The 27,294-nt window shown below is 45.7% G+C and overlaps 1 protein-coding gene across 4 annotated transcripts in view; it reads right to left on the reverse strand.

Moving 5' to 3' along the window:
- The window catches only part of klhdc4 (kelch domain containing 4), a 113,927-nt gene that overhangs the window by 53,029 nt on the left and 33,604 nt on the right, over positions 1-27,294 (reverse strand). For all 4 annotated transcript variants that reach the window (XR_010020305.1, XR_010020306.1, XM_063067006.1 and 1 more), the window contains exons 4-5: positions 17,473-17,571; positions 12,321-12,457 (exon numbers count right to left, since the gene is read on the reverse strand). Coding sequence is in view for 2 of the 4 variants with exons in the window: in XM_063067006.1 (XP_062923076.1) it covers positions 12,321-12,457; positions 17,473-17,571 (236 nt within the window). In the remaining 2 variants the exon portion in view is untranslated. The remainder of the gene's footprint in view (positions 1-12,320; positions 12,458-17,472; positions 17,572-27,294) is intronic.

Below are 27,294 nucleotides of genomic sequence, written 5' to 3' on the forward strand. Positions count from 1 at the left end.
AGAATAAGGGAAATGTCAAAGAGAAAATTAATGGCACTATTTGGTGTTGGTTGAGAGAGGGTGAAGGAGGCTTGTAAACTACTATTCTGTTGGGACTGAGAGGAGAGATAAGAAAGAAACAAACTAAGAAATTTGAGTTATGGAAAAGAAGGTTACCAGGAAACATGAAATTAAGGAGAATTTTGGAGAAGCTCATCAGGACAGCTGGCATTAGTGGCGAGAGAGAAACCAAGTTAATGCCTTATGTCAGAATTGGGCAAGATGACTGGATGTCTGAAAGAAAAATATAAAATATTGGAAACATATAGCAAGCCATACTGCACCCATGTCATGACTCCCACACATCAAAAAGTCCCTGAAATATCATCACCGTTTCTCTCTTTTCAGAGGTGGCTCTTGGCCTGTTGAGCACCTTTAGCAATCTCAATTTTTGTATCAGAACTGGACAATTCCAGATACACACCCAAAAGGTAGATTATTTAAAGTCGTTGAACTTAACATCAAGTCCATAAGTGCTGTAGCCTGTCCAGGTGAAAGACTGGATGCTCTTTGCTGAGTTTATGCCAGACTTCACCAGAATAGAATAAGGGGCCAAAGACAGAGGTACAATTGAAAGTGGGATAATGAATTAAACTGAGTGGGTTATCCTTACAGAGTAAATGGAGGTATTCCAAAGAGTCACATTTGCTTTCTCTAATGTGGAGCACACTATATACGAACACCGAATACTGTAGAATAAACTGGAGGAAATGCAAACAAATCACTTCTTCGCCTGGAATAAATGTTTAGATTGCTGGTCAGTGGAAAGGTGCTAGAAGGACACTAAGTATGGGCAGAGAAGTAAAACCTACACATGGAGGAAACAGTACCTCCAACATGCTGAAAGGTGAGTTATAATTTTGGCTTCTCAATGAAGGTGGTGCAATTATGGAGGATGAGAGTCAAAGGCTGCTGAAGTGAAAGAATGTCGAGGGAAATCATATCCTTGCTCTGGATGGGAGGAAGGGTAGAAAGCAGAACAGCAGCTAATAGATTGACGTGGTTGAGAGTGTCAATTGTTGGGGAAGGGAGCAGCCGAAGCAGGCCACAGTCTCAGCTCAGTACATTGCGGAGCCTGCAGACACGAAGCCTGGAGCAGGCCATAGCCTCAGTGCAGTGAAGAGCACGGTAAACCTTGCAGACTAACGCGCAGAATCAGTCCAACCTTCGCCTCTGGTCCTGACACCCTGCCTTTTCAATCCATCTGGTCCAACGTTTAAATCATCCAAACATCAAGTCATTCCTCATTCTAAGACCCGGGCCCTGTCATATCGATACACTCAGGACCCGGAAACTGCCGCCACATCTCAGCTTGTACTGACCTTTCCAAACTGGCCCAGTGCTTAGATTGATCAAACTTCATCCTCGATTTAGGTGAACAGGCCCTGAACCTGTCTCTCGTCTGCTCCACTTGCCCCAACTTAAGACTCACAACCGCATGCTTTGACCTTCAACTCAGCCTCGCCTTCGGTTACCTTTACATCATTTGTAGTGATCGTTTACCATAATTTTTTTTTAAACTAAAAAAGTGTGATTAACAAAGTATTTAGTTGTATTTCTTGTTTCGTTAACTGCTGGTAAGTTGTCGCTCGCCTTCAGCAGTGCCATCTTTAACTGGAAGCAGTTTCTTTCGACCCTTTACAAGGATTCTTTACACCCTTATTAACGTTCTTCTAAATTGAATCATTTTAAAGGTCAAAATATCTTGCAATGTTGATAAAGCAATGGATTACAAAGAGGAGGAAGTTTTGCCTTATTCACAAAGAGATCATATCTCACTTTGAGAGTGCATTCACTTTGTGTATCACAACTTAGGAAAGATACTTTAGCCTTGGAAAGGATACAGCAAAGATTCACTAGACTGATACTAGGGATTAAAGGATCTGGTTACTTGGGACAGAGCAAATCTAATTTTACACGAGTTAACTCAGGAGGGTACTTTTAGAGGTCATTATCTCCAATGGGGAATTACAGAACAGAGGTACAGCACTAAAATTAGAGCTTTCCCATTTTAGACATGAAATCAGAAAGCATTTATTCCCTTGTATGTTAGACATTGTAATTCTGGAATTATAATCCCAAAGAAAAATTTCTGGAAGGTCATTTAAGATTTTCAAGACAGAAGCTGATGTTTTTTCAGCTATCAGTATAAAGGAATAGTAATAAAAAAATAATGAATGGATTTGAGGTCATATTTAGCCATGATCTAATTGTACAGCTGCCTGGTTTACTCCTGGATATCATATGGCATAAACAACTCCACAGGCTCCACTCCGAAGTCTAGTCAAATCTAGAGATCTTAGTGATGTGTGTACTAGAGAGGGAGAGAGAGATGGGCAAGAATAAGATCACATATCATGGAGAGGTCAAAAATAAGACCAACCAAATGAGGGTGTGCGTGCAGAGAGTGTTAAGAGGGATACAGGAGGAGAGGGAAAAGACAAATAGAAAGAAAAAAAGTGTGCAATGACAGAGGTAAATGTGACTTTTGATCATTTCAACAGCCTTCCTTTCATTCTTTCCTCTCCTTTTTATCTACAGTTGTCCCCCGCTTTTCGAACGTTCGCTTTACGAAACCTCGCTGTTACGAAAGACCTACATTAGTTACTTGTTTTCGCTAATAGAAGTTGTTTTCACTGTTACAAAAGCTCCTCTCCCGGAACTGCATTCTAGCCGTCCTTGCTTAAACACGTGCCTGAGAGCAGCCGTTAGCAAGATGAGTTTTAAGGTATTGGAAAGGCCTAAAAGAGCCCGTAAGGGTGTTACACTTAGCATAAAACTAGACATAATTAAGGCCTCAATCGTGGTGAACGACGTGATACTACACTGTACATACACTATTTCTACTTTATATAGGCTGTGTATTTTTATGTGTTATTTGGTATGATTTGGCAGCTTCATAGCTTAAAAGTTACTGGAGAGAGTGGTTCTGCCAAGAGTGCTTGTGCCGTGTTTCTGCCGAGAGCGCTTGCGTGAGATTTTCACTACGGAGAGAGGCGACAATGATTGTAGAAAAGTATTTCTACTTTATATAGGCTGTGTATTTATCATATCATTCCTACTTTTACTATATGTTACTGTTATTCTAGGTTTTGTGTGTTATTTAGCATGATTTGGTAGGTTATTTTTTGGGTCTGTGAACGCTCACAAATTTTTTCCATATAAATAAATGGTAATTGCTTCTTCACTTTACGACATTCCGGCTTACGAACCGTTTCATAAGAACGCTCTACCTTTGGATGGCGGGGAAACCTGTATTTTCTTACCATCTATTTAGATATTTTTCCTAAAAAAATTCAACACACTAATCTGCCCAAATGAATCCTTTGAACCATTCTGTAGGCTTTTGATATAAACACCAAGGACAGCGTGAGACATTTCCTGTGAAAATATCTCACTGCTCTTGGTTTGTAGAAACATCACGCACTGCTTTGACAGTGTAGCGGTGTGCTACACATAGCGCTAGAATAACCACACGGAGTCGGTGAGTTAGAGTTGCGATGAAAGAGATTTATTCAAACTTCGCGGCCTGCTTTAAAGCCTTCCCGTTCCCGCCCTCCCTGGGGCGGGATTGCTGTGGGGAATGCATATTCCCAGACCCTTTCCGCGCGCGGGATTTTCCCCCTGCTGGTGAAGATGGCCTGGCACCCTTTTTGGGGCCGGCCCTCTGCCTGCGCACGCTGTTGTGAGCCGGTTCGTGTGTGCCAGAAAGTGGGTCGCCACATAACCCCGCCCCCCGGCAGAACCGGCGATACCTCCCCCAATGTCCACAGTCTGGATCGGCCTCTGTTTGGGAGGTCTGCCCCTGCGCCGCGGTGCCTGGGCCTGGACCGGCTGCGCCAAGTCCACATGGGCCGGTTTGAGTCGGTCCACCGTGAAAACCTCCTCTCTCCCTCCATGTCCAGCACGAACGTGGACCCATTGTTCCTGATCACCTTAAACGGCCCCTCGTAGGGCCGCTGTAGCGGTGCCCGGTGTCCGCCCCGTCGTACAAAGAGAAACTTACAGTTCTGCAGGTCTTCGGGTACGCAGGTCGGGCTCTGTCCGTGCTGTGAAGTGGGGATGGGGGCCAGGTTACCGAGCCTCTCCCGTAGTCTGTCCAGGACTGCTGTGGGTTCTTCCTCTTGCCCCCTTGGGGCTGGTATGAACTCTCCTGGGACTACCAGGGGTGCGCCGTACACCAGCTCGGCGAACGAGGTGTGCAGATCCTCTTTGGGCGCTGTGCGGATTCCGAGCAGGACCCAGGGAAGCTCGTCCACCCAGTTAGGCCCCTCCAGGCGGGCCATGAGAGCCGATTTCAGGTGACGGTGGAAGCGCTCCACTAGTCCGTTCGACTGTGGGTGGTAGGCAGTTGTGTGGTGTAGGTGCAATCCTAGGTTGGCCGTAGCCAACCACAGGCTGGAGGTGAACTGGGCGTCCCTGTCGGAGGTAATGTGGGCCAGTACCCCGAAGCGGGCTACCCAGGTTGCGATCAGTGCTTGGGCACAGGATTCGGAGGTGGTGTCGGTGAGCGGGACTGCCTCTGGCCATCTGGTGAACCGGTCTATCATAGTTAGGAGGTACCGCGCTCCTCGTGACACTAGCAGGGGCCCCACGATAGCCACATGAATGTGGTCGAACCTCTGGCGGGTGGGTTCGAACCGCTGCGGTGGAGCCTTGGTGTGCCGCTGCCCCTTGGCCGTTTGGCACTGCATGCACGTTTTGGCCCATTCACTGACCTGCTTACGAAGTCCATGCCACACAAACCTGTTGGCGACCAGCCGGACGGCTGTCCTGATGGAGGGGTGCGCTAAGTTGTGAATGGACTCAAAAACCTGCCGGCACCAGGCTGCTGGGACGGCGGGGCGGGGTTGGCCGGTAGCTACGTCATATAGTAGGGTCCTCTCACCTGGGCCTACGGGGAGGTCTTGGAGCTGCAAACCGGAGACTGCAGTCCTGTAACTGGGGATCTCAGCGTCTGCCTGCTGTGCCTCTGCCAGCGCTGCACAGTCCACCCCCGGGACAGGGCCTGTATGGTAGGTCTGGATAGTGCGTCCGCCACGACACTGTCCTTTCCAGAGACATGCCGGATGTCCGTCGTGTACTCGGAGATGTAGGACAGATGTCGCTGCTGGCGGGACGACCAGGGGTCGGACACCTTCATGAACGCAAGGGTAAGTGGTTTGTGGTCTGTGAACGCGGTGAAGGGCCTACCTTCTAAGAAGTACCTGAAATGCCGGACTGCCAGGTATAGTGCCAATAGCTCCCGGTCGAAAGCACTGTATTTGAGTTCAGGTGGTCGTAGGTGTTTGCTGAAGAACGCCAGGGGTTGCCAGCGACCCTCGATGAGTTGTTCCAGCACTCCACCGACCGCTGTGTTGGATGCGTCCACCGTGAGGGCAGTAGGAACGTCCGTTCTGGGGTGCGCTAGCATCGCGGCGTTTGCCAAGGCTTCTTTGGTTTTAACGAAAGCGGTTGCGGCCTCTTCATCCCAGGTAATGTCCTTGCCCTTACCCGACATTAGAGTGAACAGGGGGCGCATGGTTCGGGCTGCTGAGGGGAGGAAACGGTGGTAGAAATTCACCATACCCACGAATTCCTGCAGGCCTTTGATTGTGTTGGGTCGGGGGAAGCTGCGGACCGCGTCTACCTTGGCAGGCAGCGGGGTTGCCCCGTCTTTAGTAATCCTGTGGCCCAGGAAGTCAATGGTGTCGAGTCCGAACTGGCATTTGGCTGGGTTGATTGTAAGGCCGAATTCGCTCAGGCGGGAGTAGAGCTGGCGGAGGTGGGACAGATGTTCCTGCTGACTACCGCTGGCTATGAGGATGTTGTCCAAATAGATGAATGCAAAGTCCAGGTCGCGTTCCAACGCGTCCATTAGCCGCTGGAAAGTCTGTGCGGCATTCTTTAGACCAAACGGCATTCGGAGGAATTCGAAAAGTCCGAACGGGTTGATAAGTGCTGTTTTGGGGATGTCGTCGGGATGTACAGGGATTTGATGGTATCCCCGGATGAGGTCTACCTTGGAAAAGATCCTTGCGCCGTGTAGGTTTGCTGCGAAGTCTTGAATGTGCGGCACAGGGTAGCGGTCTGGCATTGTAGCCTCGTTCAGTCTGCGGTAGTCACCGCATGGTCTCCAGCCCCTCGTTGCCTTGGGCACCATGTGAAGGGGGGAGGCCCATGGGCTGTCGGACCGTCGTATGATCCCCAATTCCTCCATCTTCTTGAACTCCTCCTTCGCCAGTCGGAGCTTGTCTGGGGGAAGCCTTCGAGCACGGGCGTGGAGGGGTGGTCCCTGGATCGGGATGTGGTGCTGTACTCCGTGTCTGGGCATGGCTGCCGTGAACTGCGGTGTCAGTACTGATGGGAAATCTGCCAGGACCCTGGTGAATTCGTTGTCGGACAGTGTGATGGAGTCCAGGTGTGGGGCTGGCAACTGTGCTTCACCTAGGGAGAACGTTTGAAAAGTCTTGGTGTGGACTAATCGCTTCCCTTGCAGGTTGACCAGCAGGCTGTGGGCTCGTAGAAAATCCGCCCCCAGGAGTGGTTGGGCCACGGCGGCCAGTGTGAAGTCCCACGTGAATCGGCTGGAGCTGAACTGTAGCCGCACTGTGCGGGTGCCGTAGGTTCGTATTGTGCTGCCATTTGCAGCCCTCAGGGTGGGTCCCGGTTCTCTGTTGCGGGTATCATAACTCGTTGGAGGTAAGACGCTGATCTCTGCTCCGGTGTCGACCAAAAAACGGCGTCCCAACTGCTTGTCCCAGACATACAGGAGGCTGTCCTGATGGCCAGCTACCTTAGCCATCAGTGGCGGCTGACCCTGGCGTTTCCCGGGAATTTGCAGGGTGGTCTGCAGCAGTGGGCCTCTGTGCCCCACCGCTGGTGGTAGAAACACCATTGTTCGTTGGGCTCCTCACTCCCGTCGCCGGGTTTTGTAGGATCTGCTGCCGGGCCTGGTCTGGTCTGTTGTTGGGCACGTGGCTTGGTGATCTGTGCGACAGGCACCCCTCTCTCTTTCCTGGCATTCCACAGCACATCTGCTCGGGCCGCCACCTCCCGGGGGTTGCTGAAATCTGTGTCGGACAGCAGCAGGCATATGTCCTCGGGCAGTTGCTCTTGGAACGCCTGCTCAAACATGAGGCAGGGTTTGTGTCCTTCAGCCAGGGCCAGCATCTCGTTCATTAATGCTGACGGCGGCCTGTCTCCCAAACCATCCAGGTGCATTAAGCGGCGTGCTCGTTCGCGCCGTGAGAGTCCGAAAGTCCTTATGAGCAGGGCTTTGAATGTTGTGTATTTGCCGTCCTCCGGGGGCGACTGTATAAACTCATCAACTTGTGCAGCTGTCTCCTGGTCGAAGGAGCTCAGCACGTAGTAGTAGCGAGTGGACTCCGAGGTTATCTGCCGAATGTGGAATTGAGCTTCTGCTTGTTCGAACCATAAATGGGGTCGCAGCGTCCAGAAGCTTGGCAGTTTTAACGAAACTGCGTGAACAGATGCGGCGTCGGTCATCTCTGGTCCAAATATCGTTTGGGCCCTCAGGGTCACCAATTGTAGCGGTGTGCTACACACAGCGCTAGAATAACCACACAGAGTCGGTGAGTTAAAGTTGCGATGAAAGAGATCTATTCAAACTTCGCGGCCTGCTTTAAAGCCTTCCCGTTCCCGCCCTTCCTGGGGCGGGATTGCTGTGGGGAATGCATATTCCCAGACCATTTCCGCACGCAGGATTTTCCCCCTGCTGGTGAAGATGGCCTGGCGCCCTTTTTGGGGCCGGCCCTCTGCCTGCGCGCGCTGTTGTGAGCCGGTTCGTGTGTGCCAGAAAGTGGGTCGCTACAACAGTACATATAATCACTTAGTATTTTTTTTTACTATGGGTGGGGCTTAAAGAATCAAGGGGCTCCAATGCATGCCATGTGCTGACAAAATTTTTGAGTGCCATGGGTTCAATACCTGTAAGTTTATATCTCGCACTGTACTGCTTCCACAAAACATGACAGTTGTCAGTGATAATAAACCTGAGTCCAATGATGATAGCGAGTAGCATCTTTTCAATTTTTCTCAAACTTCCTCCCTTAGCTGTTAATTCTGCAAGATTGCGGCTTACAGATCCTTTTCTGAGGCACCTGTCTCAGCTTCTTATACATTTCTTTCATTCATCTAGCTGCTTAATATGTTAAATGATTGGATGACAAGCATTTTAAAGAACATCAACAATAATTTACAAACTCATTGAACTGTATTGTGGATCCCTGAGATGATGATTACATAATCAAGCAACATTCACAGGAAACAGCTTGGAGTCTCTCAGTTGATCACCAGTGACATCATCATTTCATGCTCCAAAGTAATGCTGAGAACACTGAATAAGGTTGAGAACACTGCAGAGGTGACTAAGGAAGTACTAAAGGTTGAATCATCAGTCAGACCATTACTTGAGTTTCATTATATTCCACAACATTTTCATTCCAAGAGATACAAACAAGTCTTGTGCACAGACTTAATAGAAGCCATGGGAAGAAATGCTGATTTGCACAACAGAAATTCTTCAGTAATATATCTTTGTTTACTTTATGCTCCAAATTCTTAAGAGGGTAACACAACATACTTACATTAGTTTGGCTTAGGCTTCCTGTTACTATTCCTATTTCCGAATCCTTAGGCTATTTCTCCTGTCCATTACCTTGCACAGGACACAGTCCTTCCAGCAAACCACAAATAAATACCCTGCTCGAGCTACTCATCTCCACCCTTGCCCATGTCACTTCCATTATGGAAAGAATGCATTACTTGCTAGATCCTCTTCCTCAATGATCTTTATTTCTGAACGCAGGTCTCTGTCTTAAATAGCCTTTTCCTATCCTTCCTTATGTAATACATTCTCTGCTTAAACTTGTTTTTAGCACTTTAATGTAAGAAGCATTTTAAATAGAAAATACACAGGTTTTGTAAGTTTTTTTTTAAGTTCAGGAAGAAGGAATAGGGTGAAGCACCAAGGGAGATAGTCATGGAAATTTTACAGCGGAGCTCAGAAATTTGGACAAAATGAGCTATGATATGATTCACTGTTGGGGCTACATCAGAAAGCAGATATTCACAGCAGGGTCCTGGCATGTAGCATCAGGGAGGGCTGGGGTTAACAGCAAGTGCCTAGTATGGCAGCAGAAACAGATGTCCAGTGTTTTTTTTAATATATAATGGTATGTTCCTTTCAAAGTTTTGACTGCAATGAATCAGTCTACAAGTCTCTTAATATTAATTGTTTTCATGCCAAAATGTCATATAATAATTGCTACAATTGCTTATATGTCTTACCACAATTTGAAGAGTCATCCTGATACAATCAATTAGTGGAACCTCAAGATTGTCAGTCTGCAGGGATAGCCAGTCTGAACTGAGCCAAATGAAACAACGAACCAGATTAACAGATTGCAAGACTCAAGGTTAGTGCTTTTGGCTGCAACTCCCTCACATTTAAAATTCTTCTCACTGGTTCAATTGCTTCAACCCTGGTTTAGCTGAATGACAACTTCATTAGCGCTCTAACAGTTTGTTTTTTCTTCTGATTATGATTATAGAATACAATATTTAAATTATGCTGCTGGAATGATTAATTATTTGAAATGTTTATTTTTCCATAGAGGTAATCCAGTATTTCATGCATTCAGAACATCATAGCTCGCAATTAGTGTAGCATTGTCAAGCAGCTGAGGGATACAGAAACAAATTTCAATAGCCAACAGGAAAGCATTTTGAAGCATAGCAAATTACAGGCTGTTTTATGTTATTTCCAACCAAACAAGTCTTCAAGGCTGGCAAACACCCACACATCTCCTGGAGAATTGAACATGTTCCAATGGAAGGCAATCCCACCAATTTAACTGACTGAGAAAGAACAGTAATTCAGATATTTTGCTTCAAATGAAGAATGTTAATCCAAAAGTCAGTTAAAGTGCCTTCTATACTAGATTGGCTAGGATATTGGGAAATTTGTAAAGATCCATAACTGTAATTTTGATTCTGTAACCTATTTACCTTAAAGAATGTACAAAAATATTTACTTATTTTATTCATATATAGCAAATCTGGCAATGAAGTAGGACTTTAACAACCTTTCAGGGCTCATAAAATATTAGGCATGGATTCAATTGTTACATTATTTAGAAGCTGCAGAACAGGCCTTTCAGTCCTCCAAAGCCATATTAGCAAACATTATCATATCAGATTCTTTTTAAACGCAAACAACAGGAATTCTGCAGATGCTGGAAATTCAAGCAACATACATCAAAGTTGCTGGTGAACGCAGCAGGCCAGGCAGCATCTATAGGAAGAGGCGCAGTCGACGTTTCAGGCCGAGACCCTTCGTCAGGACTAACTGAAGGAAGAGTGAGTAAGGGATTTGAAAGCTGGAGGGGGAGGGGGAGATGCAAAATGATAGGAGAAGACAGGAGGGGGAGGGATGGAGCCGAGAGCTGGACAGGTGATAGGCAGAAGGGGATACGAGAGGATCATGGAACAGGAGGTCCGGGAAGAAAGACGGGGGGGGGGGGTGACCCAGAGGATGGGCAAGAGGTGTATTCAGAGGGACAGAGGGAGAAAAAGGAGAGTGAGAGAAAGAATGTGTGCATTAAAAAGAGTAACAGATGGGGTACGAGGGGGAGGTGGGGCCTAGCGGAAGTTAGAGAAGTCAATGTTCATGCCATCAGGTTGGAGGCTACCCAGACGGAATATAAGGTGTTGTTCCTCCACCCTGAGTGTGGCTTCATCTTTACAGTAGAGGAGGCCGTGGATAGACATGTCAGAATGGGAATGGGATGTGGAATTAAAATGTGTGGCCACTGGGAGATCCTGCTTTCTCTGGCGGACAGAGCGTAGATGTTCAGCAAAGCGGTCTCCCAGTCTGCGTCGGGTCTCACCAATATATAAAGGGCCACATCGGGAGCACCGGACGCAGTATATCACCCCAGTCGACTCACAGGTGAAGTGATGCCTCACCTGGAAGGACTGTTTGGGGCCCTGAATGGTGGTAAGGGAGGAAGTGTAAGGGCATGTGTAGCACTTGTTCCGCTTACACGGATAAGTGCCAGGCGGGATATCAGTGGGGAGGGATGGGGGGGACGAATGGACAAGGGAGTTGTGTAGGGAGCGATCCCTGCGGAATGCAGAGAGAGGCGGGGAGGGAAAGATATGCTTAGTGGTGGGATCCCGTTGCCACCTCCAACGGGATCCCACCACTAAGCATATCTTTCCCTCCCCGCCTCTCTCTGCATTCCGCAGGGATCGCTCCCTACACAACTCCCTTGTCCATTCGTCCCCCCCAGCCCACCCCACTGATCTCCCTCCTGGCACTTATCCGTGTAAGCGGAACAAGTGCTACACATGCCCTTACACTTCCTCCCTTACCACCATTCAGGGCCCCAAACAGTCCTTCCAGGTGAGGCATCACTTCACCTGTGAGTCGACTGGGGTGATATACTGCGTCCGGTGCTCCCGATGTGGCCTTTTATATATTGGTGAGACCCGACGCAGACTGGGAGACCGCTTTGCTGAACATCTACGCTCTGTCCGCCAGAGAAAGCAGGATCTCCCAGTGGCCACACATTTTAATTCCACATCCCATTCCCATTCTGACATGTCTATCCACGGCCTCCTCTACTGTAAAGATGAAGCCACACTCAGGGTGGAGGAACAACACCTTATATTCCGTCTGGGTAGCCTCCAACCTGATGGCATGAACATTGACTTCTCTAACTTCCGCTAGGCCCCACCTCCCCCTCGTACCCCATCTGTTACTCTTTTTAATGCACACATTCTTTCTCTCACTCTCCTTTTTCTCCCTCTGTCCCTCTGAATATACCTCTTGCCCATCCTCTGGGTCACCCCCCCCCCCGTCTTTCTTCCCGGACCTCCTGTCCCATGATCCTCTCGTATCCCCTTCTGCCTATCACCTGTCCAGCTCTCGGCTCCATCCCTCCCCCTCCTGTCTTCTCCTATCATTTTGCATCTCCCCCTCCCCCTCCAGCTTTCAAATCCCTTACTCACTCTTCCTTCAGTTAGTCCTGACGAAGGGTCTCGGCCTGAAACGTCGACTGCGCCTCTTCCTATAGATGCTGCCTGGCCTGCTGCGTTCACCAGCAACTTTGACATATCAGATTCTATTGGGTAAAGTGATTTCACAATGTTATCAGCAACAAATATCAAAAAGATTTACTATATTTATGACAGATATATCTTAAAACTTAAACATGGTATTTAATATATGTATACCATCTTTCTTAATACTAAATATATAAAACAACTCTTACTTGATTTGTTCCCACATCCTATTGGCAAGATGTAGCACCCAAAGATCTTTATAATGGTAAAACTGTTCACCATTTGGAGATGCAAATTCTCCTCCAAATACCCAAAGTTGTCCACCTGCTTGAGGAACCACCACAGCCTATTTGGAAAACCAAACAGATATTGTAGTTTGCTGTGAGAAATATTTTACTTCAAATACTGTAAGTTATTAGAAACAACATGTTAACATGACACATTACATTTACAGATCATGATGAAAAGAATGCCAATTTTTCTTCTTGTATTATACAGGTAGTTCTACTATAACATGCTTTCATGCTGCACATTAGTGAACTTGGGAACACTATTTGTATTAGTGTTGTGCAATGAACCGGATTTGATCAGGGACCTCGAGGTAAAGGAGCCATTAGGAGGTAGTGACCATAATATGATAAGTTTTAATCTACAATTTGAGAGGGAGAAGGGAAACTCGGAAGTGTCAGTATTACAGTTGAACAAAGGGAACTATGGTGCTATGAGGGAGGAGCTGGCCAAAGTTCAATGGAACAATACCCGAGCAGGGATGACAGTGAAACAGCAATGGCAAGTGTTTCTGGGAATAATGCGGAAGGTGCAGGATCAGTTCATTCCAAAGAGGAAGAATGATTCTATGGGGAGTAAGGGGAGGCCGTAGCTGACAAGGGAAGTAATGGACAGTATAAAAATAAAAGAGAAGTATAACGTAGCAAAAATGAGTGGGAAGCCGGAGGATTGGGAAACTTTCAAAGAGCAACAGAAGGTAACTAAAAAGGCAATACGCAGAGAAAAAAATGAGGTACGAAGGTAAACTAGCCAAGAATATAAAGGACGATAGTAAGAGCTTCTTTAGGTATGTGAAAAGGAAAAAAAATAGTTAAGACCAAAATTGGGCCCTTGAAGACAGAAGCAGGTGAATTTATTATGGGGAACAAGGAAATGGCAGACGAGTTGAACAGGTACTTTGGATCTGTCTTCACTAGGGAAGACACAAACAATCTCCCAGATGTAATAGTGGCCAAAGGACCTTGGGTAATGGATGAATTGAAGGAAATTTATATTAGGCAGGAAATGGTGTTGGAGAGGCTGTTGGGTCTGAAGGCAGATAAGTCCCTGGGACCTGATGGTCTGCATCCCAGGGTACTTAAGGACGTGGCTTTAGAAATTGTGGATGCAGTGGTAATCATTTTCCAATATTCTATAGATTCAGGATCAGTTCCTGTGGATTGGAGGGTGGCTAATGTTGTCCCTCTCTTTAAGAAGGGAGGAAGAGAGAAAACAGGGAATTATAGACTGGTTAGCCTGACATCGGTGGTGGAAAAGATGCTGGAGTCAATTATAAAAGATGAAATTACGACACATCTGGATAGTAGTAACAGGATTGGTCCGAGTCAGCATGGATTTACGAAGGGGAAATCATGCTTGACTAATCTTCTGGAATTTTTTGAGGATGTAACTATGAAAATGGACAAGGGAGAGCCAGTCGATGTAGTGTACCTGGACTTTCAGAAAGCCTTTGATAAAGTCCCACATAGGAGATTAGTGGGCAAAATTAGGGCACATGGTATTGGGGGCAGAGTACTGACATGGATTGAAAATTGGCTGGCTGACAGAAAACAAAGAGTAGCGATTAACGGGTCCCTTTCGGAATGGCAGGCGGTGACCAGTGGGGTTCAGTGCTGGGACTGCAGCTGTTTACAATATATATTAATGATTTAGATGAGAGAATTAAAAGTAACATTAGCAAATTTGCCGATGACACAAAGCTGGGTGGCAGTGTGAAATGTGAGGAGGATGTTATGAGAATGCAGGGTGACTTGGACAGGCTGGGTGAGTGGGCAGACGCATGGCAGATGCAGTTTAATGTGGATAAATGTAAGGTTATCCACTTTGGTGGTAAGAACGGGAAGGCAGATTATTATCTAAATGGAGTCAAGTTAGGAAAAGGGGAAGCACAATGAGATCTAGGTGTGCTTGCACATCAGTCACTGAAAGCAAGCATGCAAGTACAGCAGGCTGTGAAGAAAGCTAATGGCATGCTGGCCTTCATAACAAGGGAAATTGAGTATAAGAGCAAAGAGGTCCTTCTGCAGCTGTACAGGGCCTTGGTGAGATCACACCTGGAGTACTGTGTGCAGTTTAGGTCTCCAAATTTGAGGAAGGACATTCTTGCTATTGAGGAAGTGCAGCGTAGGTTCACAAGGTTAATTCCCGGGATGGTGGGACTGTCATATGTCGAAAGATTGGAGCGACTGGGCTTGTATACTCTGGAATTTAGAAGGCTGAGAGGGGATCTTATTGAAACATATAAGATTATTAAGGGACTGGACAGGCTGGAGGGAGGAAGCATGTTCCCACTGATGGGTGAGTCCAGAACCAGAGGCCACAGTTTAAGAATTAGGGGTAGGCCATTTAGAACAGAGTTGAGGAAAAACTTTTTCACCCAGAGAGTGGTGGATAAATGGAATGCTCTGCCCCAGAAGGCTGTGGAGGCCAAGTCTCCGGATGCTTTCAATAAAGAGATGGATAGAGCTCTTAAAGATAGTGGAATCGAAGGTTATGGAGATAAGGCAGGAACTGGATACTGATTGTGGATGATCAGCCATGATCACAGTGAATGACAGTGTTGGCTCGAAGGGCCGAATGGCCTACTCCTGCACCTATTGTCTGTTATGCAGACTACATTGGTTACAATGCAATGACGATCATGAAAACCTGTTTAAATCTGTACTCTGAAGGTGACTACAGCCTGTTCTGCTATAACACAACTAACCAAAAGACAAAGGTTCTAAGGAATGTGACTATCATGTTAAGGAACTAAATATGTTTATTGTCATCACATGTATCCAGGAACAGTGAAAATCTTGTCCTGCGTATCATTCATACAGATCAATATGTTACAGCAGTGCATTGTTTTACCTTGTAAAATCTCAATAACAGAGAAAGTACAATGCAGGTAGAGAATAAGGTGCAAGGTCATAATGTGGAAGATTGCAAGGTGAAGAGTTTATGTTATTGTACTAGGAACCATTCAAGTTTTATAATAGTGGGATAGAAGCTGTTTGAGACTGGTGGTACTTGTTTTCAGGGTTTGGTATCTTCCTCCCAATAGAAGGAGGAGGAAGAAGAGGAGAGAATTACCAGGCTGATGGGGTCAATGATTATGCTGGTTGCTTTGCTGAGGCAGCCAATGAGTAGATAGTCCATGGCAGGGAGGCCGGTTTCCACGATGCGCTGAGCTGCAGTCACAGGCAGAGCAGTTGCCATACCAAGTCATGATGTATCCAGATAGGATGCTTTCTACGGTGCATTGATAAAAGTTGGTGAAGGTCAAAGGCAATAGGCCAAATTTCTTTAGCGTTCTGAGGAAGTAGAGGTGTTGATGAGCTTTCCTAGTCATTGTGTCTATGTGGTTGGACCACAACAGCCAATTAATGATGTACTTAAAGCTCTCAACTCTCTCAATCTCATGACTGTTGAGATAAACAAGAGCATGTGCCCACTTCCTGAAGTCAATAACGCGCTTTTCTGTTTTGCTGAGATTGAGGAAAAGGTTGTTGTCATGAGGCTCCTCACCTCCTTCCTGTACTCTGATTCACTGCTATTTAAGATACAGCCCACCACAGTGGCATCATCTGCAAAACTGTGGGTGGAGTTAGAGTAGAATCTGGCCACATAGTCATGAATGTACAGGGAGTGGAGTACGGGCTGAAGATGCAGTCTTGTGGGACTCCAATGCTGATCACTGTGGCAGAACTGTTACTGTTTATCCTTATTGATTGCAATCTGTTGGTCAGGAAGTCAAAGATCCAATTGCAAAGGAAGGTGTTGAGTCCCAGATCTAGGAGTTTGGAGATGCATTTGCTTGGACTTAAAGCTATAGTCAATAAACAATAGTCCAATACAAGTGTCTTTTCTGTCCAGATGCTCGAGAGATAAGCGTAGAGTCAGGGAGATGGCATCTACCATAGATCTCATTCAGCAATAGGCGCATTGCAGAGGGTTGAGATTATCTGGAGGATAGAGTTAATGCACGCCATGACCAGCCTCTCACAGTACTTCAAGATAGTGGATGCCAGAGCCACTGAGCAGTATTCATTAACACATAAAACATTGTTTTACTTTGGCACTGGGATGATAGCGGTATTCTTAAAGCAAGTGGGAACCATAGACTGAAGCAGGGAGAGGTTAAACATTTCTGCAAATTACCCTGGCCAGCTGATCTGCACAGGATCCAAGAACACGGACAGGACACCATTCGGGCCTAATGCTTTCAGTGGGTTCTCTCTCTCAAACATTGATCTTACGTTCACAATAGTGACTGTGGGTTCATGTGTATTGGAGGCTGTTGGGTTGGGTGGTGATACTCCAGTTCTCTAGTGTTTCAAGCTTGCAGAGCATGGGTTAACCTCTTCAGGAAGAGGTGCATGTTGTCTGTGGTGCAGGCTGATTTTGCTTTGTTGCCCTTTATGCCATGCAAGCCCTGCCAAAACAGAGCTGGCCTGGGACTCTTTTTGATTGCTGTTGTCTCTTGGCATCCCAAAGAGCTTTATGGTGGTCATATCTTGATTTCTTGTCAAGGTCTGGGTTACGTGATTCGAATACCACAGCTGTACACTTCAGTAGGAAGTGATTCATCCAAGCTTTTCAGTGTGGGAACACCCGGATTGCCCTATTTCATACACTGTCCTCCAAACACTTGCTGATAAAGTCCATGCCAGTGGTGACACACTCATCTGGGCTAGCTGATGGTTCTTTGAATATGGATGAGCCCACCAACTCAAAGCAGTCACCTTGTAAAGCAGTTGCATAATAAACCTACTGTACTTTCTAAAATAACCTATCTCAGGATTTTCTTCCAAAACCTTTAGATTTCCGAAATGCTGGTTTCATCATATGCAGAGAAATACAAAATTGAAGATTTCTTCACTGGCATGGTTGAATTTTAATTTCATGCTGTAAGATGGGATTTACTGGAACATATTGACAAAACCTAACTTTTCTTTAGTTGGGCTGGGTATTGAACAAGGCAGTTAAAATGTTACGCATGACCAGCTGCTGACATGTATTGGACATACAAATCTTTAAAGATGAAATTTTACAAAATGTTCCTCTCTTATTCACCAAACTAAGTTTTACCTGATGGGCAGAGCGTGGTGCTGGTGGATTTGGGATTTCAAGTTTTGTCCATGCATTCCTCTTTATGTTGTATAAATATACCTCATTGTAGAGAAAAGTCTGTAATAGAAGGAAAAAGGTTAACAGATCCATTATGAATATATTAAAAATATTTCTTCATTCCATTCCTTTTATATGCTTTACTCAACTGAAGGATTTAAGAGCCATGTTTTTAAAAAGTGACACCCCAAGACAGTTCTAAGGAACTTGTTTGTCTACTTTTTTCTCAGTCTTGGTAGACAGCTTGGTGTAATTTTAATGTAATCAGGTGGTTATATTCAGTCCAGCAGTTTTATATTCCACTAAACTTCAGTGAAAAGTGAAATTAGCCAATATCAGAAACAGATGGCGGAAGCCATACAACCATTCTCCTGCCAAGCACACATTCTTTTACAAAACCAATCAAAACTACAAAATAGGATACATAGTTTATCCAGTTGCTTTAAGAATTATTTTAAATTACATTTTTATATTAATCACTTGGATTTCCCCGCCAGTCCCAGAAATGTTTATTTCTTGTGAAAAAAGATAATTCCACAGATTTAGTCACAAAGGGCCTGATGATGTGACATACAGGATGGATGTATTTCCTGTTTTGCATCATTTAAATAAATATAACAGCACTATCCACCAGTGATAACAAGAATCAAAACTTGAATACGGTCAGATCTATTAATTAAAGTTTAGCTTATGTATATAGATAAGCAAAAACTGGTCCATTAAGTGGTGTCTGCCATGTGAAACACAAGCAATCTAAGGTGCCTAGTATGTCTCAACTTCTATTGCTCAAGCGGTGCAGGCACTCTTAAATCTCATACTATAAGACAACAAAAAGAACAGGATAAAAATTGACTTATTGTAAGCCAATTGGCAGCTCTCTGTGATATTTAATAAACACAATGCAATGTTTTAAGATATCAAGCACATACCACATAGATGGCATTTCCCAACCAATACTGACAATTCATAAACACAATATACAAGTTACATGGGCATCAATTTTACATTCTCAGAAGTCTGAACTTAAAATCTTTTGGGTGAAACAATATACATGTTTCATCTGCCCTCTGAAGAAGATGCAAAAAATTGCAAGGCAATATTCCAAAATAATATGGAGAATTCTCCCTGTACATAGCCCAATTTTTATCTCTCAACCATTATCACTACACTGAAGTTATTTGGTTATTAACATACTGCTTTCTTTGAGCATTTGCTGTATGCAAAGAAGCTACTGTATTCTCTATGTTAATAACTGCACTTCAAAAATGCTTCAGTGGCCGTTAAGCTCCAAAGTTATGCAAACCCTAAGTAAAGGCAAGCTTCTTATTTTAAAAATCAATATTAGGTATTACATTTACTTTTACAGTTAATAAGATCAAATGAACATTACATTAAAATATAAAACCCCTAAATAGTTTTCTTTCCGCCTGAAGAAGGGTCTCAGCCTGAAACGTCAACTGTTTACTCTTTAGCCTAAGGGTAAAGATGCTGCCTGGTCTGCTGAGTTTCTCCAGCATTCTGTGTGCATTGCTTCTCTCTTCCAACATCAGCTGCCCAAAGTTCTTGGACTAATGTGAAGATTACTTGCAATACCCCAGAGGTCTGCATATCTTTTTGAACCTAGACTATGATTGTTTAAAAGGTGTGCTCAGTATTGAAGTAGTACTATTTGTGTGTTATTAGTTTAGATCATAAAACCATAAGACATTAGAGCAGAATTAGGCTATGTGGCCCATCGAGTCTGCTCCGCCATCATAGCTGATCCTTTTTTTCTCCTCTTCAACCCCAGTTCTCAGCCTTCTCCCCGTAACCTTTGATGCCATGTCCAATCTATCTCTGCCTTAAATACACCCAACGACCTGGCCTCCACAGCTGCCTGTGACAACAAAATTCCACAACTTCACTATCCTTAGGCTAAAGAAGTTTCTCCACATCTCTGTTTTGAAAGGGTGCCCCTCTATCCTGATGCTGTGTCCTTGTCCTGGACTCTTCTACAATGGGAAACATCCTTTCACATCTACTCTGTCTAGGCCTTTCAACATTAAAAAGGTTTCAATAAGATCTCCCCTCATCCTTCTGAATTCCAGTGAGTATAGATCCAGAGCCATCAAATGTTCCTCGTATGATAACCCTTTCATTCCTCGAATCATCCTTGTGAACCTCCTCTGGACCCTCTCCAATGCCATCGCAACTTTTCTTAGATGAGGGGCCCAAAACCGTTCACAATATTCAAGGTGAGGCCTCATCATGCTTATAAAGCCTCAGCTTCACAGACTTGCTCTTGTATTCTAGACCTCTTGAAATGAATGAAGGCATTTGCCTTCCTCCCCACCAACTTAACCTGCAAGTTAACCTTTAGAATGTTCTGCACAAGGACTCCAAAGTCCCTTTGCATCTCAGATTTTTGGATTTTCTCCCCATTTAGAAAATAGTCTGCACATCTATTTCTACTACCAAAGTGCATGATGATGCATTTTCCAACACTGTATTTCATTTGCCATTTTCTTGTCCATTCTCCTAATCAAAGTCCTTCTGCTTCCTACCTATTTCCTCAACACTACCTGCCTCTCCATCAACTTGGCAACAAAGCCATCCATTCCATCATCTAAATCATTGATATACAGCATAAAAAGAAGCGGTCCCATCACTAACCTCAGTGGAACGCCACTAGTCACTGGCAGCCAACCAGAAAAGGATCCTTTTATTTCCACTCGCTGCCTCCTATCAATCAGCCAATATTCTATCCATGTTAGTAAATTTCCTGTAATACCATGGGCTCTTAACTTGGTAAGCAGCCTCATGTCTGGCACGTTATCAAAGGCCTTCTGAAAGTCCAAATAAACAACATCCACTGCATCCCCTTTGTCCATCCTACTTGTAATCTCCTCAAGGAATTCCAATAGGTTTGTCAGGCAGGATTTTCCCTGAAGGAAACCATGCTGACTTTGTACTATCTTGTCCTGCGTCACCAAGTACTCGATCACCTCATCCTTAACATCTTCCCAACCACTAAGATTAGGCCAACTGATCTATAATTTCCTTTCTGCTGTCTTCCTCCTTTCTTAGAGTGGAGTGACACTTGCAATTTTCTAGTCCTCTGGCATCATGTCAGACTCCAATGATTTTTGAAAGATAATTTCTAATGCCACTACAATTTCTAACACTACCTGTTTCAGAACCCTAGGGTGCAGTAGATCTTGTCGGGTGACTTATGCACCTTTAGGTCTTTCAGCTTTTTGAGCACATTCTCTCTGGTAATAGCAACCACATCCACTTCTCCTCCTTCACACACTACATCAGGCATACTGCTAGTGTCTTCCACAGTGAAGACTGATGCAAAATACTCATGTAGTTCATCAGCCATCTCTGTCCCCCGTTATTATTTCTCCTGCCTCATTTTCTAACGGTCCTGCATCCATTCTCATTTCTCTTTTATTTTTAACATATCTGGAAAAAACTTTTACTGTGCACTTTGATATTATTTGCTAGCTTGCTTTTATATTTCATCTTTTCCCTTATAATGATTTTTTTAGTTGCTCTCTGTAGGTTTTTAAAAACTTGCCAATTCTCTAACTTCCCATTAATTTTTGCTTTTGTTGTATGCCTTTCCTTTTGCTTTTACAATAACTTTGACTTCCCTTGTCAGCCACGGTTGTACTATTTTACCATTTTTCATTTTTGGAATCTATGTGCCCTGCACCTTCCTCTTTTTTCCCCAGAAACACACACCATTGCTGCTCTGCTGACTGACATCCCTGCCAGTAGCTCCTTCTAACTTACTATGGCCAGCTCCTCTCTCATACCATTGTAATTTCCGCTACTCAACTGAAATACTGCTTCATCAGACTTTGCTTTCTCCCTATCAAATTTCAAGTTGAACTCAATCATATTGTGATCACTGGCTCCTAAGGGTTCTTTTACCTTAAGCTCCCTAATCACCTCCGGTTCACTATATAACACCTAATCCAGTATAGCTGATCCCTTAGTAGGCTCAATGACAAACTGCTCTAAAAAGCCATCTCTTAGGCATTCAACAACCTCACTCTGTTGAGATCCATTACCAAACTGATTTTCCCCAATTGACCTGCATGTTAAAATCTCCCATGACTACCATAACATTGCCCTTTTGACACGCCTTTTCTATTTCCTGCTGTAATTTGTGGTCCGCCTCCCAGCTATTGTTGGGAGGCCTGTATATAACTGCTATCAACATCCTTTTACCCTTGCAGTTTTTTAATCCAAGCCATAGAACCATAGAACATTACAGCACAGAAACAGGCCTTTTGGGCTTTCTTAGCTGTGCCGAACCATTTTTCTGCCTTGTCCCACTGACCTGCACCTGGACAAAGATTCAACATCTTCCGATCCTATGTCACATCTTTCTACTGATTTGATGGCATTCTTTACCAGAAGAAGCACACCACCCCCTCTGCCTACCTTCCTATCCCTCCGATATAATGTGTAACCTTGGACATTCAGCTCCCAACTACAACCATCCTTCAGCCATGATTCAGAGATGGCTACATCATACCTGGCAATCTGTAATAGTGCAACAAGATCATCCACCTTATTTCTTATACTAGGTCAACACCTTGTGTACCGTATTCGCCATCCTTTCTGATTCTGCATCCCTAATGTTTTGATACTCACCCTGTTGGCTGCAACTAGGTCCCATCACCTGCCTGCCCTTCCTGACTGCACGCTATATTTACTTTTTTTACCGTCGTCGTATCCTGAGTCCCAGCACTCCGGTTCCCACCCCCTGCCAAATTAGTTTAAACCCTCCCCAAAAGCTCTATCAAACCTGCCTGCAAGAACATTGGTCTCCTTTGGGTTCAGGTGCAACCCGTCACTTTTGAACAGGTCGTACCTCCTCCAGAAGAGATCCCAATGATCCAAGGACCTGAAGCCCTGCCCCCTGCACCAGCTTCTCAGCCAGGCATCTATCTGCCAAGTCATCCTGTTTCTACCCTCACTGTTGTGGGGCACAGGCAGCAATCCAGAAATTACTACCCGGGATGTTCTGCTTCTTAGATTTCCAAATTTTCTTTTCAAGACCTCTTTGCTTTTCCTTCCTACATCATTGATACCAACTTGTACAAAGTCATCTGGCTGCTGTCACTCCTTCTCCAAAATGTCGTGGACGCGATCTGAGACGGCCCGGACCCCGGCACCTGGGAGGCAACATACCATCCGGGAGTCCCACTCAAGTTTACAGAATCTCCTGTCTGTTCCCCTCGCTATTGAGTTCCCTATCACTACAGCTCCCTCTTCACTCTGGCTGAAAAAATTGCTCATTACCTCTGTTCTAAAAGGTTGCCCCTCAATTTTGAGGCTGTGCCCTCTGGTTCTGAATATCCCCAGCATAGGAAACATCCTTTTCCACGTCCACCCTATCTAGTCCTTTCAACATGTGGTAGGTTTCAATGAGATCCCCCTATATTCTTGTAAATTCCAGTGAGTACAAGCCCAAAGCTGCCAAACACTCCTCATATGTTAACCCCTTCATTCCTGGAATCATCCTCATGAACCTCTACTGGACTCTCTCTAATGATAACACACATCCTTTCTGAGATATGGGGCTCAAAACTCAATACTTGAAGTGTGGCCTGACTGGTGTCTTATAAAGCCTCAGCATGATCTCCTTGCTTTTATATTCTATTCCACTTGAAATAAATGCCAACATTGCATTTGCCTTCTTTACCACAAACTCAACCTGTAAATTAACCTTCTGAGAGTCTTGTATGAGGACTCCGAAGTCCCTCCTGATGTTCGAATTTTCTCCCCATTTAGATAACAGTCTGCACTATTGTTCCTTTTGCCAAAATGCATTATCATACATTTCACAACACTGTATTCCATCTGCCACTTTTTTGCCAATTCTTCCAATTTGTCCAAGTCCTGCTACAATTGTATTGCTTCCTCGGCACTACCTACACCTCCACCTATCACCGTATCATCAGCGAATTTTGCCACAAAGCCATCAACTCTAACATCCAAATCATTGACAAACAATGTGAAAAAGTAGCGGTCCTAATACTGACTCCTGAGGAACACCACTAGTCACTGGCAGCCAACCAGAAAAGTCCCCCTTTATTCCCACTTGCTGCCTCCTGTCTGTCAGCATTCCTCTATCCATGCCAGTATCTTTCCTGTAACGCCATAGGATTTTATCTTAAGCAGCTTTATGTGCAGCACTTCATCAATGCCTTCTGAAAATCCAAGTAAATAACATCCACTGCCCTCCCTTTGTCCACTCTGCTGGTTACTTCCTCAAAGAACTCTAACAGATTTGTCAGGCAAGATTTCCCTTCACAGAAACCATGCTGACTTTGACTTATTTTATCATTAGTCTCCAAGTACCCCAACAATAGACTCCAACAGTTTCTCAACCACGGAGGTTAGGCTAACTGGCCTATAATTTCCTTTCTTTTGCCTTCTTCCCTTCTTAAAGAGTGGAGTGACATTTGCAGCCTTCCAGTTCTCCAGGACCATGCCACAATCATGTGATTCTTGAAAGATCATGAACAATGCATCCGTTATCTCTTTAGAAACTTCTCTCAAGACTCTGGGATCTAGTCCATCTGGTCCAGGTGACTTATCCACCTTAAGATCTTTCAGTTTGTCTAGCACTTTTTCCCTTTGTAATAGCAATAGCACTTACTCCTGCTCCCTGACACTCACTGACCTCTGGCACACTGCTAGTGTCTTCCATGGTGAAGACTGATGCAAAGTACCCATTAAGTTTATCTGCCATTTCTTTGTCCTCCATTACTACCTCACCAGCATCAATTTCCAGTGATCCAATATCAACTCTCACCTTGCTTTTACTCTTTATATAACTGAAAAATTTTTAGTATCTTGCCTTATATTAAGATTGAAAGACCTTCCAAAATGGCGCCAGTAACTGGCGACTTTGCGCGTGCTCTCCCGAGCAAACTGCCCTCTCCACTATCCTGTACCCGAGAAACCCTTCTAAACCTCCAATTTAGCAAGATCAAGATCAACAGCACCCTGGCGAAGCTACTGACCCAGCTGGAGACCACCGTGCCAGAACTGCTTCTTAAACACCGGACCGCACCTGGACCTGACCAACGAGGCCAACCACGTTCCCGGAGACCCGTGGTCTGCTACTGTGCCGGAGCGCTTGGAGACACAGCCCATTCCGACCAGCACCTCTCCGGAGCAGAGGACTACACAGAAGTGATGGCGGAGACCTCAATGTGCCCCAGACGCTTCCCCGGAGCGACCACCGTAAAGCCCCATTGGTGGCCATCCACAGTTGCTGGAAGTGAGGCCTCTGCCGCCAACCTTGGAAATTGAGCCCGAGGCTCAACTGGAGCGGAGGCCTCCGCAACCTTGACTCGGCTTAAGGAAGGAGCCCGGCCATCCGGTATTAAGTGTCGGCTTCGGGGCCTGACCCAATCGACAACCCGGGCCCCCGGCAGCTGGAAGTGGCAGCGGAGCCTCTCCCGTTACTCAGCCTGACCCGGAGTGCCCGACGACGCGACCCACCGAACGATTCCCACGGGACGCGTCCACCAACATCAAAGAGCCGACAACAACACACTGCATCGATGGAGACCTGGAAAGATGCACTACTTACCAAGGAAGCGTGGGAAAAGAGCTGGGCTGCTGGTCAGATTGAAGCTGAGGGGCTTCAGGGTCCCTATGCCCACCATCCTACTAGCTAATGTGCAAGCCATAGAGAACAAGGTGGATGATCTTGCAGGGAGACTCACCTACTGCAGGGATATGCAGAACTGCTGTGTATTCTATTTCACCAAGACCTGGCTTTCCCCGCCACCCCCAACTGTGCCATCCGACTGAAGCGATTTTCGATCCATTGGATGGACCGCACAGCGTCTGCGGGCAAGACGAGGGGAAGTGGTGTCTCCCTACTGATCAACACTGGGTGGTGCTTGGACATGGTGGCACTGACAAGCTCCTTCAGCCCAGACCTGGAACACCTGTCGGTGAAGTGTCGTCCCTACTATCTGCCACGGAAATTCACCTCGGTCATACTGACAGCAGTCTACATTCCCCACAGGCGGACGTGGAGTGTGCTCTGAACATACTGTACGCCAACAGCAATGAACTTGAGACCAGGTATCTGGAGGCTTTGCTCATTACAGCCAGAGACTTTAACCAGGCCAACCTTAGAAAGGCGCTGCCAAAGTTATACCAACATGTCTCCTGCCCCACTAGAGGCCTGAATATACTTGACCACTGCTACACAGCAGTCAAGGATGCCTACCGTTCCGTCCCACAACCTCACTTCGGAAAATCAGACCAACAGGCCGTACTCCTCCTCCCGGCTTACGAACAGAAACTGAAGTGGGAGATCACGGTGTCAAAAGTAGTGTCGCGTTGGACGGAGGAAACGGATGAGGTACTCCGTGACTGCTTTGAATTGGTGGACTGGTTAGTATTTAAGGACTCGGCAGCTAACCTTGATGAATATGCCTCAGCTGTCACGGACTTTATTTGGAAATGCACGGAGAACTGTGTGTCTCGCAAGACGATCCGGGTATTCCCTAATCGGAAACCTTGGATGAATTATGAGGTCAAGTCCCTTTTAAAGGCTAGAGCTGCGGCTTTTAGGTCCGGGGATACCAGTCGCTACACGGAATCCAGGCGTGAACTCCGGAAAGCCATTAAAGGCGCCAAGAGGCAATATCGAGCCAAGTTGGAAGCCCAGGCTAACCAGAGGGATGCCAGTAGACTATGGCAAGGTCTAAATGAGATCACTGGGCGCAAAGAAAAGACTGGGAATATCAATAACGGTGGTGCTTCTCTTCCTGACGAACGTAACGTATTCTACGCAAGATTCGAACAGAAAAGGAGTGTCCTGCTCCCTCTGGATGAACTGGACCTGATGGCATCGAGATCCATCGTCACCAAGGAGGACATTAGAAGGGTGTTCCTGAAGGTAAATCCAAGGAAATTGATGGGCCCAGATGGCGTCCCGGGACAGGTTCCCTGGGCCTGTGCAAGCGAGCTAGCTGGAGTGTTTGCTGACATCAACTACTCCTTGCTTCAGTCTAAGATCCCCTTATGTTTTAAGAAGGCAACGATAATCCCAGTGCCGAAAAAGAGCAAGGTGGCATGCCTGAATGACTATCAACCTGTGGCTCTGATGTCAATTGCAATGAAGTGCTTCGAGAGATTGGTTATGGCACACATCAACGACAGCCTACCGGTCAACCTTGACACTTTGCAATTCGCCTACTGGAGCAACAGGTCAACGGCAGATGCAATCTCTCTGGCCCTACATTCCTCCTTAGAACACTCAGAGAATAAAGGCGCATACGTAAGGCTCCTTTTCATTGACTACAACTCTGCCTTTAATACCATCATCCAAATAAACTGATCCCTAAGCTCCGGAACCTGGGCCTTAGCACTCAGATCTGCAGCTGGATCTTCAACTCCTCACAGACAGGACCCAGGCTGTAAAAATAGGGGACAAGCTCTCCTCTACAATCACTCTGAGCACCGGTGCCCACAAGGCTGTGTACTCAGCCCCCTGCTGTACTCACTGTACACCCATGATTGTGTAGCCAAGTTTCCATCAAACTCAATATACAAGTTTGCTGATGACACAGCAATTGTAGGCTGTATCTCGGGTAATGATGAGTTTTGAGTACAGACAGGAAATTAAGAACCTGGTGGCATGGTGCGAAGACAATAACCTATCTCTCAACGTCAGCAAGACGAAGGAATTGATTGTTGACTTCAGAAGGAGTAGCGGACTGCACGACCCAACTTACATCGGTGGTGCGC

The sequence above is a fragment of the Mobula hypostoma genome, chromosome 14 (assembly GCF_963921235.1).
Source record: "Mobula hypostoma chromosome 14, sMobHyp1.1, whole genome shotgun sequence".
NCBI lineage: Eukaryota > Metazoa > Chordata > Chondrichthyes > Myliobatiformes > Myliobatidae > Mobula > Mobula hypostoma.